General features: G+C 35.0%; 3 protein-coding genes across 5 annotated transcripts in view; 1 reads left to right on the forward strand and 2 right to left on the reverse strand.

Annotated features, from left to right (window-relative positions):
- LOC110026813 (cytokinin dehydrogenase 6-like) overlaps positions 1-6,854 on the forward strand; it is a gene marked incomplete at its 5' end in the record, with an annotated part of 26,326 nt that extends 19,472 nt beyond the window's left edge. Inside the window, 2 exons of the mRNA XM_020727963.1 lie at positions 6,203-6,468; positions 6,548-6,854. Of these exons, the coding sequence (XP_020583622.1) occupies positions 6,203-6,468; positions 6,548-6,854 (573 nt within the window). The remainder of the gene's footprint in view (positions 1-6,202; positions 6,469-6,547) is intronic.
- An 839-nt stretch (positions 6,855-7,693) lies between these two features.
- LOC110026815 (protein disulfide-isomerase-like) lies at positions 7,694-9,413 on the reverse strand. Its single transcript, XM_020727964.1, is given in 3 exon segments — positions 7,694-8,443; positions 8,446-9,010; positions 9,229-9,413. Coding segments are annotated over 3 exon segments (1,467 nt in total). The 3' UTR covers positions 7,694-7,726.
- A 1,579-nt stretch (positions 9,414-10,992) lies between these two features.
- LOC110026834 (mitogen-activated protein kinase kinase 2-like) overlaps positions 10,993-17,608 on the reverse strand; it is a 50,605-nt gene continuing 43,989 nt past the window's right edge. The window contains exons 7-8 of one of the 3 annotated variants that reach the window (XM_020727999.1): positions 11,336-11,381; positions 10,993-11,239 (exon numbers count right to left, since the gene is read on the reverse strand). In XM_020727999.1, coding sequence (XP_020583658.1) covers positions 11,138-11,239; positions 11,336-11,381 — 148 coding nt within the window. In that variant the 3' untranslated portion in view covers positions 10,993-11,137. Of the gene's footprint in view, positions 11,240-11,335; positions 11,382-12,410; positions 12,561-17,608 lie in introns of those variants that run through there. The other 2 variants (XR_002294252.1, XM_020728000.1) reach the window with 2 other exon arrangements.

The raw sequence follows: 17,608 nt of genomic DNA on the forward strand, positions 1-17,608 counted from the left end.
ATATATATATATATGTGTTAGAAATTTAAGTTTTTTAAGCCAACACTTATATATATTTAGATTAAAATAAGGTTAATGGTTATCCATCGATTAGTCTTATTATGCTTTATTATTTATGATAGATATGCATAAGGAAAATAATAGTGCATCCTCCTTTTAATTTAAAGATTTCATACATTACCATGTGCTAAAATTACTATGCATGTGAATTTTGTTTTCATTTTTGGAACACAGAGAAGTTTTAAATTTTCTCACTTGTGATCGAATATGACATAAATGAATAGTATATTAACTTGATGGATAAAAATAATATTATATGATAGATCTAATCTCGAATTGATTGTTTCACTACTCATTGGTGCAAATTATAGTTTATTTTAATTATAGGGACTTGTGCTCCTGCAAGGGCAAGGCCTCATAGTTAATTGCTTTCAGGAGTCGTGAACCTTTTAGAAAACTCTTGATTAAAGTATTGGCATGTATTGTTTAGGATTCTAAGGTTGGATTTTTAAAGATGGGTGTTTTTAAGATTTTCTTATGTGAGCTAGGTTCAAGATTTGGAGAGTTTTGCTTATGAAATTCAAGGGTCATGACTTATAGTCCAACAATGATGTGTCATGTCAAAGTTAAGTGAGAAGGATCAACCAACTTTGAATCGGAGATGAACCCTAGAGATTAAAATTAGATGGTTGTTGAAGGAAGTTAAATTTGGTAAACTTAGGATAAAGTTAGAAAGGGTTGGATTGAGTTGATATGAAGATTTTTAAATAAAAAATTAATTATATTACAGGGGTTTCAAAAAAATTAGTAGGATTCCTAAACTAAAGGGGCATGCTTATGTTGAATGATACCTAAATAGAAGTCCTATCCCTAAAATAAATCTTTGAGCTATAAGGAGACTAAATAGGTATGGACTAACCTAAAATTTGGAAATGACGTCCTCGATCAAGATACCCACAGTTTTCCAGCATCTCAAGTTCATTGGTAGCCTTAGACTATTAACCAGTAAGATAGTCCGAAGTCTCTACTATTACCATAGTGATGGCAAGTGTAGTCCTATTTGACCATTAATTAGTAGAGGAACTTTTTTCAGTAATTATGGATTACTTCATCTTATGACACCTACATCATCCAATGAATTTTTAGGATTTGGAGGTTTATATGTCCTTGTTTTTAGCAACTAGCTAAAGGTACCTAGTAATCTAATCTATGTTTCTAATTTGGACTATTCTAGGAGTGTGTATCGACATGAATTTCATTTCTATGTTAACTAGCATAGAGTTTACTGTTGATGTACCCATGTGTGGTTGTTGTTAATTAAGTTGGTGATAAATATTTTAATTATTATGTGGTTAAGCTTCCTAATTTGTTGGTTAGTAGGAAAAAAAAAGATTTTATGTTTTTTCTTGATTTTTTAATGTATGTTACAGTTTTTTCATTTGGTTTTCATCTTAAATCTGGTTTCTGGTGTTTGTTTACTATTTTATGTTGAAGTTTAGGTTTTCTTAGGGTTTCTAGGAAAATTTGAGGTTTATATACATATCAAAGTTATTCATTTATATACCACTTAATTACATATACTTCCATATTTAACACTTCAATTTTATTTTATTTGTTTACAAGCTTAATATTTAATAGTTTATATTAAAATAGCTACTTATCATTCACAGAATATTTAATTTTTAACACATATTTATTCAAAATTTAGTTTTCACACAAAATAATTTACTTATCATACGCAGAAACATAATTTAAAGTTTTAGTTTTTTATTTTAAATAATAATTAAGTTGTTCACAGACATATTTATTATATGAAAGTAATTTTTATAAAATATATTTTTATCACAAAAAATATGTTTATTACACAAACATATTTAAACTATGTACATTTGAACTGAAATATGAAAGTTTAAGTATTAGGGATGTAAATTATATGGATTGTATTAAGTGTTAAACACACAAAAATATAAGAATTTGCATGAAATGTTCATGAACTTACATGAATATTTAAATTTGCATGTTTATGTGTTAAATACATAAATGACATGTTTTGAAAGTAAACTTGCCTATTTATGTACTAAACATATAAAAATTGTATAGATTTTATGCGAACTTACATATTTACTTACAAATCATTTGAATTAAGTGGAAATTAATTGAGGGTGTGAAATAATGTAAGGAAATTTGCTTATAAATTACTTTAAAATTGTAAGCTTAAATAATTATCATAAAAATAATTTGAAAGTTTAGCTTAAGGAATTTTCATAAAAATTACTTGAAACCTTGTAAGCTTAAAGAATTACCATAAAATTTATATGCTTGAAGAATGAAAATAATTTCAAATTTTGAGTGATTTTGAACACATTTAAGTTTAAGTAATTTATATGAAAATAGTTTGGAAAATTTTAGTTAATTTACATAAAAAAAAGTTGTCATACACACACACACACACACAGATAGATAGAGAGTGAGAGAGAGAGAGAGAGAGAGAGTTTTGGCATTTTTAGCACACTTAATTTTAAGTAATTTATATATATATATACTATATATATATATATATGATTTTTTGCATTTTTTTTAGCACACTTAAATTTACATAATAATTTTTTATTAAAATAATTTTTTTAAGAAATTTTGATAAATTTAGAGTTAGATTATTGAGGTTTATAAATTACCATAATCTAAACATATAAGCTTACAAGTGATCATATATTAAACACATAAACTTGCAAAATCCTAAGCACATAAACATATCATGCTTGCAAATTATTCTACACATAATACAAAAACACAATATGCTTGCAAAAACATGATTTCATATGAACATAAATTACTCATAAACACACCATGCTTTGCAAATATATATAACCTACACATGCTTTATATCAACATAACATACAACATATAAATCAATGAATCTTACAATATGTTTTCAAATTAATGTAGTCTACACATATATTCAAACTAGAACAATTTGCTTTGAAATTGACATGGGCTGCACATTCTTTGAAATAGATAGAGGCTAAAGATGCTTTGAAAGGTAAACGTCCTTTGAAATTGACATAGGTTAAACATGCTTTGAAATTAACATAGGCTAAACCTGCTTTGAAATTAGCATCCTTCACATGTGATGCATATTTTTGAAAGTAAATTACACACACGATATATGAATTTTGAAGCATGTATGTATACTTATGTTCATAAATTTAAAATGCATATTTATGGAGATTAAGTGGCATATATATGTAAGAATTTTCCTTTTAAGGTATGTAGATTCATAAAATAAATTAACTAACATGCTTAGTAAACGAAATTAAAAGGAGTGAAAGAGCTATGTCTTGCTTGTATGAAACACGCGAGGAATGGATGAAGAGGGTTTCAGCCAAATGAAATGGAGGAGAGGATAATGTGGAGAAATATTTGTGTGCGTAAGACGTACGCAGCACTGCGTACGTCAGGTAGGTCACAGGGAGAGTATTGAGGGTTATATTTGCGTTATACCCCCTGTAATATCTTTGTAAACTACCTGTAACTTAGAAATATATGACAATAGAAGCACCAAATTTACTAGTTACAGGTAGGTTACAGGGGGGTTACAGGGGATATAATGCAGATATAACCCTCACTACCCTCTCTGTAACCTACTAGACATACGCAGCTCTGTGTACATCTTACGTACACAAATATTTCTCGGTAATGTGACCCTCCTTTTTGAAGATAAAGATAATAAAGAATGTTGGAGGTCTCGGTTGTAAAGATGAAGAAGATGGGACAACCCTCTAGATTTATTATTATTTTGTTTTGAGAGAGAGCTTAAGAGGGTATAATTTTTAGAAGATGGATTAGATTGAGATAAGATACTAACCAGATATTACGCCCTCATTTAGCGATGATTTTTTTATTTGGGGTTTGAGGTTTCCCATAGATGCAAGCCCCTATTGTTAATTACCTCTCCCAATAACGGGAGAACACTTTCGATTAAGGCTAGTCATTAGTATTTGAGTATTCAACATATAATAGCGGCTGACATGAGATTTAACTTTCAGAATTCACCACTCGAAGCTTAAAGTGGATGGTGGGGAAATAAAGACGAAACCCGATTAAGATTCCATGTTTATATTGTCCAAGGTTGTTGTTGTCCCCGATCTACTTAGTTAGAGGAGGTAGTTGAACCAACCTGATAGAAAGAAACTTGTTGGCATCCATGGATTACATCATCTAAGATATCCTTGTAGATCTGGGGTGGATATTTATCTATAGAGACAATTTTAAGTTGACATTATTTAACAAAAGGCTTCATGTCAATCAATTGTACTCTTATAATTCAGAACTCAAAGGGTAGAAGCCCTTGGAAACATATGGGTTGTGGTCGTGACCATAATATAATAGTATCATTTTGCAGAAAACACCCAGTCAGAGGACTTCGTCGTATTCGCTACTTTTTTGTGTCATTTCGCGGCAGAACCACGCAGACAAAGGACTCGATTCATGTCCTTACTAGTATTAAATTTAAATTAATTGTGAATATATTTATACATGATATGTTATTTGCTTTTCGTGAGCTGAAGTCAATCAGAAATTTGTCACCCTCGATAAACTGTTGCAGTGAGTGGATGAAATTTAAGTTCAGCTTTTAAGTGATTAATTTTTTGCTTGAATATTTTTTTGGTTACTTTGAAAATCTTAATTTAACAGATTGACCATTCGGTTGAAATCTTTGATCAACACGGTCATCATCAGAGAATTATGCATTTAAAACATTATTTTTAAAGTTAGGCATTTAATTTAGTCTTTTTTAGGATATAAATTCCATCAACTCCTGTCCATATAAGGAGCAGGTACGAATTGGATAATTTCGACTTGTAAATTATTTTAAGAACTAAACATTGTTTCAAAATTACTAGACTCGTCAACTTCAGTCATTATGAGGAGGAGGATCAGAATAGTGGGGTGAGACTTACCACCTTATCCTATAGAAAAGGCAACTTGATTAGCTCATGCAGCATTCTCGATCCTTGTATTTAAACATTTAATATGTTGGTTGGAGCACATGTGGGCTTTTAATTTTATATGTTAAGACACTTTCAAATATTTTGTATCTTTTGAGTGGCTTAGATGTAAAATTAAAATATGTGTTTATAAGATAAATTGTTGCATAAAGGGGCATATGCATCAATTTGAAATCTTACATGGCTCATTTATTGAGTGTATCCAAGCATTAACTCATGCAAGTTTTAAAATACTTTCATGGATCTCCAAGTGTTGCCTTTTTAATTTGATTTAGAAAATATTCTTGAAATTTGAATGCCTTGAAATTATTCAAATTTTGAAATATTTTCGAAAATGTTCTTGCATTTACATAAATTCATTTGGAGCTTAAAAAAATAAGTTTAACCTGCAATCTTAAAAACACAACGGGCCTTCCATATGCTTGCACAAAAGTTTAGATCTCAAATCAATATTTCTCGAACGGTACTCAATTCCTCATGGGCGAGTACCACTTTCCCACGAATGGGTGTTTTATATCCCAGTTTTAAAAACGAATCAATCGCAGAGGCTAGAGCAGAATTCCTATTTTTTAAAACACTTATTTGTGGGAAAGTGAGTACATCATAACCTCATCACAGGAATTCCAAATATTATTATCTTCCCCATGACTTATGCAAAACCCATCTTGTATGACAGTCATCACCACAATCACCTTCTTATTCTGAACCTATTCTTGTTCTAGAATTGCGTCACAATCTCCATTATGTTACAAATTTCTACATCTTGACTCAGTTTTGCAACCATTAAAGTAATATAGCCATCTCTTCAAGATCTACATCCTAATCTCATTTATAACATAATCTTCACATTTAGACTCACACCTCTACCTTCCTTACACTGCAATATTGTAGCAAAGACTTACATCTTAATTATCTCTAACCAAACTTACTCCATAGTTATCTTTAATCTAGCGTATAACTGAAGTATACAGGACATACCTTGATGCTCTTGACTTCGTTCTTTCTAATTTCCTAAGAGTATCATGTATTAAGTTCTATAAATATTTTAACTCCGTTTCTTCCACATGCTACTGCCAAAAACAATTTTCAGCCTCCAATATTCACTTAAGACATTAGCCATATTTTTAACTCCTCTGCAAATAAAAAACTTCTGAACTATAGTCATCATATACTAACTTATTAAATAATCACAGGACATTGACGCAATTCTCAGCGACGTCATGAATGGCTTGCAGCTTAAGTTCACCACAGACCTCTCATACACCGAGTTCGTTGACCGGGTTCGCGTCGAAGAGCATAAGCTCCGTCGTCGCAACCTGTGGAATCTTCACCATCCATGGCTGAACATGCTAGTTCCTAAATCAAAGATAAACTTTTTCAATGAGAAAGTCTTCAAGGGCATCTTCCAAGTGGAGAAGCCCTTAGGTGTCATCCTTGTTTATCCCATGAATAGAAACAAGTAATATTTAAACTAGCTATACACTTATCTTTTATTTCTACCATAAATGTCTTGCAATATGTAATGTGTATTGTTGCAGGTGGGAAGAGAAATGGTCTCTTATGTTTCCAGAGGAAGAAGACATATTCTACAAGATTGGTCTTCTAATTGCCACAGAAGCAGGAGATTTACAGCGTGTGCTTGGTCTCATTGAGGAGATTAAGAGATTTAGTGATGAGAATGGCTTAGGGATGAAGGAATACATGCCATACTACAGAAGCACAGAGGAGTGGAAGAGGTATTTTGGATCAAAATGGGAGAGGATTGTGAAGCTGAAGATGAAGTATGATCCCAAGGCAATTTTAGCTCCAGGCCAAATGATATTTACTTCACCACATCTGGAATGATTTCTGTTGATGTAAAATGGCAATGGAAAAGCTGAATTTACGTGAGATAAATCAAAGTTATAATTTTTGTTTTGGGATCTAAGTGTGTTATTGTGCTTCTAAATAAATTTCAGTATTTCTAAGTGTTTTATCATCCATATATCACTGCATTTTTTTTTTGAGATATTAATTTTTCGTTTTATTGAAAATATATTTGAAATTTTGGCATTATATTAAACCTTAATTATGTTATGCTATTGACTTGTGAATTGATTCATGAAGCAGCTCATATGTTTATCTGAGTGAATTATTATTTTAATTTACATAATTCAACATCTGCACAATTCACAAACAGAAGACTAAAATGTTATTAATTTGCTTATTACGGTGAAAAGTTTTTCTAAATGAAATTAGAAGGAAGGTTTGTGGTCGAAGGGCGGTACTGGTCGTTTGGCTGCCAGTATTATTAGTGTAGTTTTAACCCAAAAATCTCTACAATCCGGCTCAAGGAATAGAGCATGAGCTTTATTGTCTGCCTCTTTCACACAATGTGTCTCATATTTATAGGTATAGAAGGTACATTTGCTCCCTTCATGCAAGAGATTTTAGGGTTACAAAAGTATATATATACATATATTGAAGATATAATAAATAAAACTTAGAAAATGGGTCCAAAATCTAATCGCAAAAGAAATTAGTACCAAGATTTAAACATGAACACTCACTACTCATTAAAATGTTAGAAAAGTGGATAAAATTGCCGAACTGAAAGCCAAGGCTTTTGTTTGAATGCCATTTATGTTCTACAATTAAAACATTATATGAATAAGGAACCTCCACGAAGTGATGTTTATCAACCTGCTTCCATGCTCAACTTAGAAATCTGCGCAGAATCAGAGTTCATCTTTAATGGAATCAGAATGAATAGTGCTATCTGCAGCAGCCTCCTTGTTTGTGTTTGTGAAGTCAATGAAATCTTGGACTGTTCTACCTCCCTCATATTGCAATAGCTTTCCAGCAGCAGACGAGAAATACAAAGTTGGATAGCCTTGAACTTCGAATTCACTCGGTACATCATTTGCCGTAGCATCCATTTTGGCAATGATGACATCAGCATGATCTTGCAATGAAACGGCTACTTCATCCAGTATGGGAGCCAGTTTCTTACAATGTTCGCACCAAGGGGCATAAAATTCAAGTAAAACATTCTTTCCGGAGTTGAAAACTACATCATGTAGACTGTTTGCCACAACCACCTTCACAGGTTCATTATTGGCCTCCGGAATCGGCTCCGACCTTATAAAAGGTGTGAGGTTCCCATCCACATACTCCCTAAGCCACGTTGCAATCTGATCAGCTTCTAAGTTAGGTTTAAGGAACTTTTTCCCGTCATTTTGTTGAAGAATAATAAGCGGGGTTTGACTTTCTTCAAGGCCAAAATACTGGAAGGCGCCTTGACCAGCCTTAACATCTCCAAGCAGAAAGCTTAATTTCTTGTCTTTGTAATTCTCAGCGACTTCAAAATACTTCGATTTGAATGAATCAAAATGTTCATCAGCAAAATGGATGAAAAGCAAAACTTTGGCGTTTTGGTTGTTGAAAAACTTCATTATACATATGGGTGATTGACAGGATCCTTGTCAAATATCGTAACAATAGGGACACTGGCAGCTTCAATAAAGCCTTCCAAGGTATTCAAATGAAAATCCTGGAAATCAACAAAAAGCTCGTCAAATGGTTTAAACAGGCGAACTACAGGTCTCTTAACTGCTGTATCCCCATGAGGCAGCAGCTTAGCATCAATAGTATGCCCAAAATCATAATCTGAGCGCAGCTTCTTGGCTACTTGGGTAAAGTTCTCAAATTCCTCTCCAGAAACTTCAGAAAATACGCCAACGATAAAAACTTTTTTCCCTATGAGATTAACCGCCTCCTCGGAGGATTTATTAATCTCAACAGAAGCAGGGCCAGCTTGTTTGGTCAAATATTCAACAATGCCATCAGCATCCCGTGGGCCTTTGTAATCTTGAATGTTTTTCCCTTCATTTCGCAGGATCTTAAGTGTAGGAAAGCCACTAACCTCATGTGTAGAGGCAAGCTCTTTGTTTAACTCCGCATTGGCATCAACCTTAGCAAGAACAATGGGAGGATCATGCTTACTCAATAATGATGCAGGACTATATATATATATATATATTGAATAAATATCTATAGATGGAGTTGGCCTTTGTCCGTCGGCTTATCCTACTTTGTTCATTCCCGGTGGGCTAAATTACTTGGGGATAATAGGAGGGTTGTTCGGTCGGTCCTATCTATGAATTCCTTAATAATCTAGCTCCTCTCTTTTGTCCGTTCGGTAGCGTATAGTCTTTCATTCGACTAGCCCTATGGATGCCTTTTGTTCAGCTTCAATGTCCATTGTTTTGCTATCTGGTTGGGGTATTCCAATGGGATCCTATACCGACCCTCTGACTTGTGTATCAATTTACTGAATAACTCGATCTTTTGACTAGTCCTGGCCCATTTTGGCTCTGAATCCACTTTGTTTGTCATGTTGTGTTCCCTTGCTTCGAGATTCATGTCACCTCAAACCAATCATACATGTAGTATGAATAGAATGTAAGGGTTTTTGAAAATTTAATATTTAGTTGAATGAAAACCAAATGCAGAATAAAGTTTGGTGAATTTATAATTTATTTGTTGTTCAAACTTATAGCCACCACCAACTGTTCCGACCTCCCACCACTTGTCACCTCCATCCCCACCCAAAAAAGAAAAGGAGATCTACAGACATGACAAAAAAAACCTTAGTACTAACATATTCAATGTGGCTTTGAAAGTAGACCTTTTTTCAGCATCTTAGAAGTTATGCTGTGTCATCGTTACACTTCATTATTAGTACTGCTGTATTTTTTTTGCAGCACTCTTGTACTTCATTTTTGGCATTGTTAATTTTTTCTTTCAATAATATAGTACACAATTTTGTTATGACATGTTGAGACAATAAAATTTTCATGAATGTCTAATTATTTGAAAGGCAGATTATTCGATACCATGCATACTATGATTAACAATTACATTTAGATAAGTAATGTTATTAACAATAAATTAGTAGTAATTATGGATAATAGATCGTCCGATAATGATTGATTTATTCGGAGGACAATGTTTGACAGGGCATGCACATGATATCAGTATGTGATTTATAATTTGGATGGTGCATGCTTATAATTGTTTCACTTTACGGTAGAAGCCTTTATACAACTACGTGACATTCTGGTAAGTTAGAACCTACATACAGACATGAGAATTTTGGCTACTGTAGAACAAGTAAGAAATTTATTGAGTGAAGTTGCATGAGCATATTCTTATAGACAACTTACAACATTTATTGAAAATTATCTTTAATATTATCTTACAAGTTATTCTCCTTAACCGATGAATTTATTCATTTGCCGATAGAGGAATCTGACTATCGCTCATTCATTCACTCTAACACATTATTTTATTATTTGATTGTTATTCAATTGAATCAATTGATGACACACATATCGGCTCTTGTTAATCGAATCACAAAATAGATATCAATAACAATAAATTTTTATTCCACTAAGTGGGGTTAGTTACAAGAATCTTTTCTCCATTGTGTTCTATTTAAGCATCGTATTTTCATTTAATTTTAATAAATTATAAATGTTTTTTATACAACATGCCCAAGTCTTTTCTGACCTACTTCTACCTTTCTTAACAGAAGCCAAATCTAAAAGCATTTACTCTCCTTATCAAATCATCAGACGGTCGACGAAGCACACACAAACAAAAAAGATAATAATAATAATAGAAAAATAATTTACGTTATGATAATTACTACTAATATGTGGGAAACATGTGACATTTCAATAAGGATATTTCCGTCCTAAAATAATTTTCAGTTTTATTTGACAAAATACAAAATACAAGAGGCATATTTATCCATATACGTGCACTAGGACTCTATGTGATACAGTTCCATACAATAATCCACCCAAAGCCATCATCTATGAAATTCAGAGAATGCTCGCAATTACTAATTAATAATCATCTAAAGAATACATAAAGTTTGCATGACCAAATTATTATACAAAACCTGAAAGATAAAATAACACAACGCCATCCAAAATGGCATAAAAATGATGATGTTGATAATGCTTTTCCATGCCATACAAAACAGTGTTAAGTGGGAACTATACAGATTGAGAAAAGTTACAATTCTTTAAACAGCAAGAAACTCAATCACGTATATAAAATTTCTTAAAATGTAGCAATCATATCGGACCGCCGAAGGTGGCTAAAGGAGCCGCGGCACTCGTGAAATACAAAGCGAGATCGATGTTCGAACCATCATACTTAATCAAGAAAGGGTGTTGCTGAACAAAAAATGATAAACGTAACAGCTCAGTGATCTTTAAAGACAGCAAAAGAGAATGTGGTGATGGAAGATGGATAGAATCAGCAAAGCATACCAGTAACAACTGTGCAGATTGTCTATCCTTGGGATTCTTTTGTACACTACAATAATAAACGAAATCAATGAGAATAATAACAACAGTTAGTGTCAAAACAGTTCCTTGGCTGTTTATATGGGGCCATTTTAGTCCCAGAGTCTATAAAAATGTCAAATTAGCCCACAAACTTTTTAAATTGAGGCTTTCAGCACATATTAAAAGAGTAGGAAGACTATTTCAGCTCATATTAAAAAATTATAGGACTAAATTTATATTTTTATACTCTTTGGACTAAAATAGTCCCCTACAATAAGTCGGGAGTCTATTTTGACACTTTTCTCACATGAGCATTTACCCGTGACATTCTACGATGCCAGTCAGTAATAATCCAGCGCAAAGAGCCCATCAACACCAATTTTAAAGATGGCATAGAGGGACCAATAAGTCTTGAAGACCAGAATATTAAACCATAGAGAATTAACCGTAGAACCAAGGGACCAAAGGCTAAATCAGTCAGTGAAGTTAGGATTCTTAGTGGCGACTAATTTGGTTATTATTTCTACTGGGAAGAAACTTGATGCCTTTAGTTTTTATAACCTGGTTTCTGATCGCGATTTGAGCGTTGTTGGATTCCTAATGGGAGGTAACAACTTGTTTAATTGGATCCTGTTCATGGTAACATCTGTTAGTGCCATGATTTCGTTGTGCTGGCTGCGTGATTTCAGTGATCTTTTTTGTAAATGGGGCTGAGAATGTTTATTATTCTGATCATAAATAAGGAAAAATCGAGTAAAATTGTAAAATTAAGTTTCATTAACAATTTCTTTGAATTTTTGTTGGCCTTTGTGCTTACGTGTTCTCAGATGGGGACCTTGCTAGCATGTTGAAAATGACAACTATTAAATTCTGAAAGAAAATATCTACTTGTACTAAAAAAGGACTTGAATTGAACAGAATGATATTCTATCTGTAAAACTGAACAATTTTACTGAATCTAATCAAAATTCATATTAGTTGGATTTTTTATGGCAGAATGATATTCTATCTGTAAAACTGAGTTATCTCAAATTGAGCCCAAGCCAGAAGTTCGCACCTTAAGCATGGCTAAAATTTAAGTTCAATTGGAACATTTTGGACTTGCTTGATAAAGATCAAGTAGCAAGCCAAGTTTCATAAACTCAGCGGACCAGTTCAGCGGACCAGTTCAGCAAAATAATTTGGCTGCTAGTTTGACAAGTCAGTTCTGTAGAACAATTTAGCAAGCCATATCAGCAAATGTCGAACATATCATCAATCGAATGAGTAATAAAGCTACATGTCTAGCTACTCCAAATAAGTTTTTTCTTTTATTATTATTATTTTTATTTTTTTTTTGTAGCGATTTATGTAGTATATCCTAAGCTAACCTAAACCTATAAATAGAGGTGACATCCTCAAGATATAAAGGAGCCATCTATAACTTATGGTAACCACGCCATTTAATAAAAAAATCATAACTATGCTACTCTCTTTTTGGTTGTTCTATGTTCTAGGATTTCTCTTTTTTCGTTGGCTCTTGTTTAGTGGTATGTGTTCACCAACAATTCCGAATCCCACATCCTCAAATGTGTTGTAACCATGAAGCATAATACATACTAGATAGAAACTTTCCACTGAGCAGAGCATAACAAGAGGGAGAACTCAGCGGACATGAAGTGCACTAGAGAATTTGTAATACATCCGATGAATTAATTGAAGAAACAGATGACGGTGATGATAGGTGAAGCTCTAGAATATATAAAACAATAACAGCTCGTGTAGAGTTGCCATCTTGTCCTTCAAAATCAGAGGTCTGTAGAAGGGTTTTAGCTGCTACAAAGCAAAAAGGGTTTTGCCCTCTACTATGGTAGAAGAAGAGGATAAAACTTATCTTCGGATAGTAAAGGCTCTTCTCCCTTTCGATCATCTACAAGACAGGAAAAGGCAAATCATAACGAAAAAGTCACAGTTGGAGAATGAGCTTTGCAGGGAGGTCACGAAAGCAAAAGTGTTGGAAAATTTTAAGAATCTACATCTGGAGTCTTATATGAAGAAGTCTAACCGTGCTGACCATGTAAGCTCCGTTTGAGCCAGCAATTTCTCTGTTGAAAATCAATGATACACTAAAGTGTCATCTCCTCTTTACGACACTCAAAAAAAATTGTCCTTTGTTAGTTCAACAATTTGTCACTTGGGGTAATCACTTGTGTTAAAAAAAGCAAGTAAAAAATCCACTACATCACAAGCACACACAATGGAAAAATTGAAGCAATTAACAAAATAAAGCAACACCAAAATTTTACGTGGAAAACCCCTAAAAAGTGTAAAGACAACGGGACCCATAAACCACTTAAACACTTCCACTAATTAACTTAATGGATCTACAAAGTTCTTCTCTAGAACATTCTTGGAGGAAATTAATAATCAACCATCACCAAATAGGTGGTAAATATTAATTCCATCAAACATAAAAAAAGGTTTGGTAACCTCACTGGGTACGAGAAAAATCAAAATTTCTTACTCCGAACTCCTTTCACGCTGCTTCCTTGAAATCTTCCGAGTCGTGAGAACAATTCTTGCCACCGGATGTATTGAATTTGTCGGTCTTTCCTAGGTTCGCGAACGAACTGCAACGAGATAAGGGGGGAAAAATGCGTCGAATGGGGGTAGCAGTTGTCGTCCTTCTTGTCGGTAAAAAGATCCGAATTTTTTTATTATTAACAATAGTAGAAGATTGACTTTCAGTTTTCAATGAGATGGCAGAAGGCTTCACATGGGAGAGACCCACAACGATCTCCCCCTCCCGATCACATGGAGAAAAGGCTCTCCAATACATGTGATTCTTCAGCATACTATAAGCCTCTCTTTTGATAATACTTTCGTCATCATATCAGAACCATTCTCACCGGTATGGATCTTCTCGAGTTATAACATCTTCGAGTTTAACACATCACGAATTCAATGATATCTCACATCAATATGCTTCGAATGTGAAATTCTTACTGAGATGAATTACACTCTTACTATTACAGTGTAAGACAAACTTATCTTGCTTTTGGCCCAATCCTTGTAAGAAATTCTTCATCCACGAGACTTCTTTGCAAGCTTAAAGCTTATGTGACCGCAATATACTCAGCCTCAATAGCTGATAAAACCACACTTCTGTAGGTTAGATTGCTAAGAAACAACTCCCCCCGAAAAAGTAACCAAGTATCCCGAAGTGCACATATTTTCTTAGCACTAAACAATGTCCTACAAGTTCCTCTAGGTTATTTTAAACTTAGCACTAAACAATGTCCTACAAGTGAGAATGAGAAGAAAGAAATAAAGAATGTGTCTTATGCATCTGTTGTGGGTAGCTTGATGTATGATATGGTATGTATGAGACCATATATTTCTCATGCAATTGGCATTGTTAGTCGGTTTCTTTCCAATCCAGGAAATGATCATTGGACAACAGTTAAGTGGATTTTTAGGTATCTTAGAGGCGAACACAAGGAGACAGGGAGAAAAACCTACTGAAAAAGCCCAAAATGAGCAAATATTTGCATAGACTATACACATAGTAGTAGTCTTATCCATTCATGGAGTAGGACCAGAAGAATCTCGATAGTTGAGTCTTAAACGATTTCAGTCCGATGAGATAAATTTAACGAGTTCTTCTTGGCCATCAGCAGGTTGTTTACCATGAATCAATTTCACAAACGCAGATAAACCTGTTAATGAGAATCAATAAAATGATACTACTGTGATCATTGCCCTAATTGCAAATTGTCAAATAGAAAGTAAATTGATAGATTTTAGGAGTTTGGTGAATATTTTATTTATAAATGTCACTGAGAAAATGAAATAGAGAAATTTTCATTTTATCTCTTGTTCGAAATCATTATTCTGTTTATTCGGTGAGCAAAAAAGAAACTTTAGAAGTAATCAAGCTACCCATTACCTAGGGAGATGGAGATATACACTTTATTGTCATGCTGTTGACCCACACATATACTCCACAAAATGAGTTGAGCGGTCATGGTGAGAAAAAACAAATGAAGAATGCGACACTATGCGAATGTGAAATGCCGCGAAGTTCGTCAAAATTGAACCAAATGATGCACGATTGCAAATCGGATTCCATCGTTGTGCTCATAACATCAAAATTGTATAAAGATAAGTCTTTCATGAGAGAAAGGAACAAGCACGATTAAAACGACAAACTTTCATCTTGATGTGCAAAATTTAAGCTCAAATCACCTCGACTATCGGCGAAGTTGGTCAAACGATGTCCAGCCATAAAACGAATGACGCGAGAGTGTCCAAAATATTAAAATTGTTTATGGAGGAGCCTTCTACGATAAAAAAAGAGGAAGCATAGTGAAATCAACGAATTATCGGCGAGTAGTACATAATTTGGGCCCAAATCATCCCAAATGTCATTGAAAGTCGCCCCGACGAACTTTGATAATAAAACAGACAGCACAAGTGCGAGATGTCGACTTTATCTAAAGAGGACACCCATATTGCTAGAGTTTCATATACATATTGATGGCACATGATTTGAGACTCGAACTTCTGAGAATTTACAAGAAAACCCTCAATGCAGAAAATTCATTATATGCATTCTATTAAAATTAAATTTATAATATTATGTGTGTGTGTGTGTGAGTAATGATAATATATATCTTATCTGCCGCCTAAATCCAACCCTAGCAACTCATCACATCCATTATGAAAAAAAGATAAAAAAATATACTGACCTACTCACATTTAGCCAATCCATTCCTGCCAAAAATAAACCTATCTCTGCTCTCTCATCTCACGCAAGCAAAAGAGCCCCTAAAACCACTCTCTCCCTGCTTCCCTCCTTAAGAGTCTCTACCTACCCGAAGCAGTTCCCGCTCCAGCCGCAATGGTCTCTCGTCAATGGGCATTCCACGCACTGGCGACCTCCTCTCTGGCAAACCTCAGCCACACCATCCCCGCTGCCCCCTCAATTCCGACGAACTCCCACCGGCCACATTCTGCAGGCAGCCTTCTCTCAGAGACTTCCTCTCCCCCATGGTACTTCTCCACTGCTCTCCCTTAACAGTAAGCACAGCCCAACCTTCTTCCCGCCGTTCCTCTCTCACAAGTACCACCTCACCACGCTCCTCCCTCCTTTCTCACGTGCGCCTGCTCTCTGCTCACCGAAACCCACTGCCCAAATCTCTCTCTGCTTCTACCCGAAATCCACCAGCAAGCCCGTCTGTCTCCACTCCTCCACGCAAGGGTCCCAGCTCTCCTTCACGGCTCAACCCAGCAGCCACCTTTTTCCTTGCACGAAACCAAGCTCTCCAAGCTTTCACCTGTTTCCTCTGTTGACCTCAATTTTCGTGAGGTCTAGTTTTTCTCGTAGGAGTTAGGATCTAGCCTCAGGGGTCTTCCTGCGACTATCTTAGAACCTTAGAAGTGGTGCCGCCTCGTTTTAGTTCGACCTGTTTCTGTCCTCTTTTGGAGTTTCGCGTGTTTGGTATCAACTTCTAACACTTAGAAGGATGAAACCGACATGAGGAAACCCAAAATGGATTCCTATAAGACCTTTCCGAGCCTTAGGTTGGCCTTCTGCACAATTCGCACTTCTGCGCGCACCAGCTTTGCAATTCAGAGAGTCGACGCGTCCGATTGCTGCAATTCGCATCGCCTGCACCGTTATTTGCCGAGGACTCGAGTAAACCACTTGTGACGATCGATCGCGGGTCGAGATTTTGTGAAATTTGAATTTCGACGCGTTTTGACCTGACTGTCGACGACGTCGTCCGAGCGACCCCGGATGACGAAACGGACTGCGCCGGCACGTCCGGAACGTCGATTTTGCCCACGGAAGACGCCCATATTGCCATATTTTCGACACGAGAAAATTGGCGCGCAAATCGATGAATTCGTCGAAACGACCTCTGATGACGAAACGGACTGCGCCACCGCGTCCGGAACGTCAATTTTGCTTAGGGAGGATATCCATTTTGTCGCGTCTTCGCGCGCGGGTAAAATTGTGTTTTAATTCATATATATAAATATATATTTACATATATATATATATATATATTTATATATATATATATATTTATATATATGTTAACCCTTTTACCTGTTTTCCCCTTTCCTCTTTCGGCCCTAATCCCTCTAACGCACGCACCCGAGCTCTTCTCCTTTCCCTCTTCCTCTCGCGTGCCTAGCTTTCTCCCTTTCTCGTTCTCGAGCCGACCGAGCCTGTCCTCCTCCGTGCGCCGTTCGTCCTTGCCTGAC

Source organism: Phalaenopsis equestris, unplaced genomic scaffold (genome assembly GCF_001263595.1).
Source record: "Phalaenopsis equestris unplaced genomic scaffold, ASM126359v1 Scaffold000402, whole genome shotgun sequence".
NCBI classification, from domain to species: domain Eukaryota; kingdom Viridiplantae; phylum Streptophyta; class Magnoliopsida; order Asparagales; family Orchidaceae; genus Phalaenopsis; species Phalaenopsis equestris.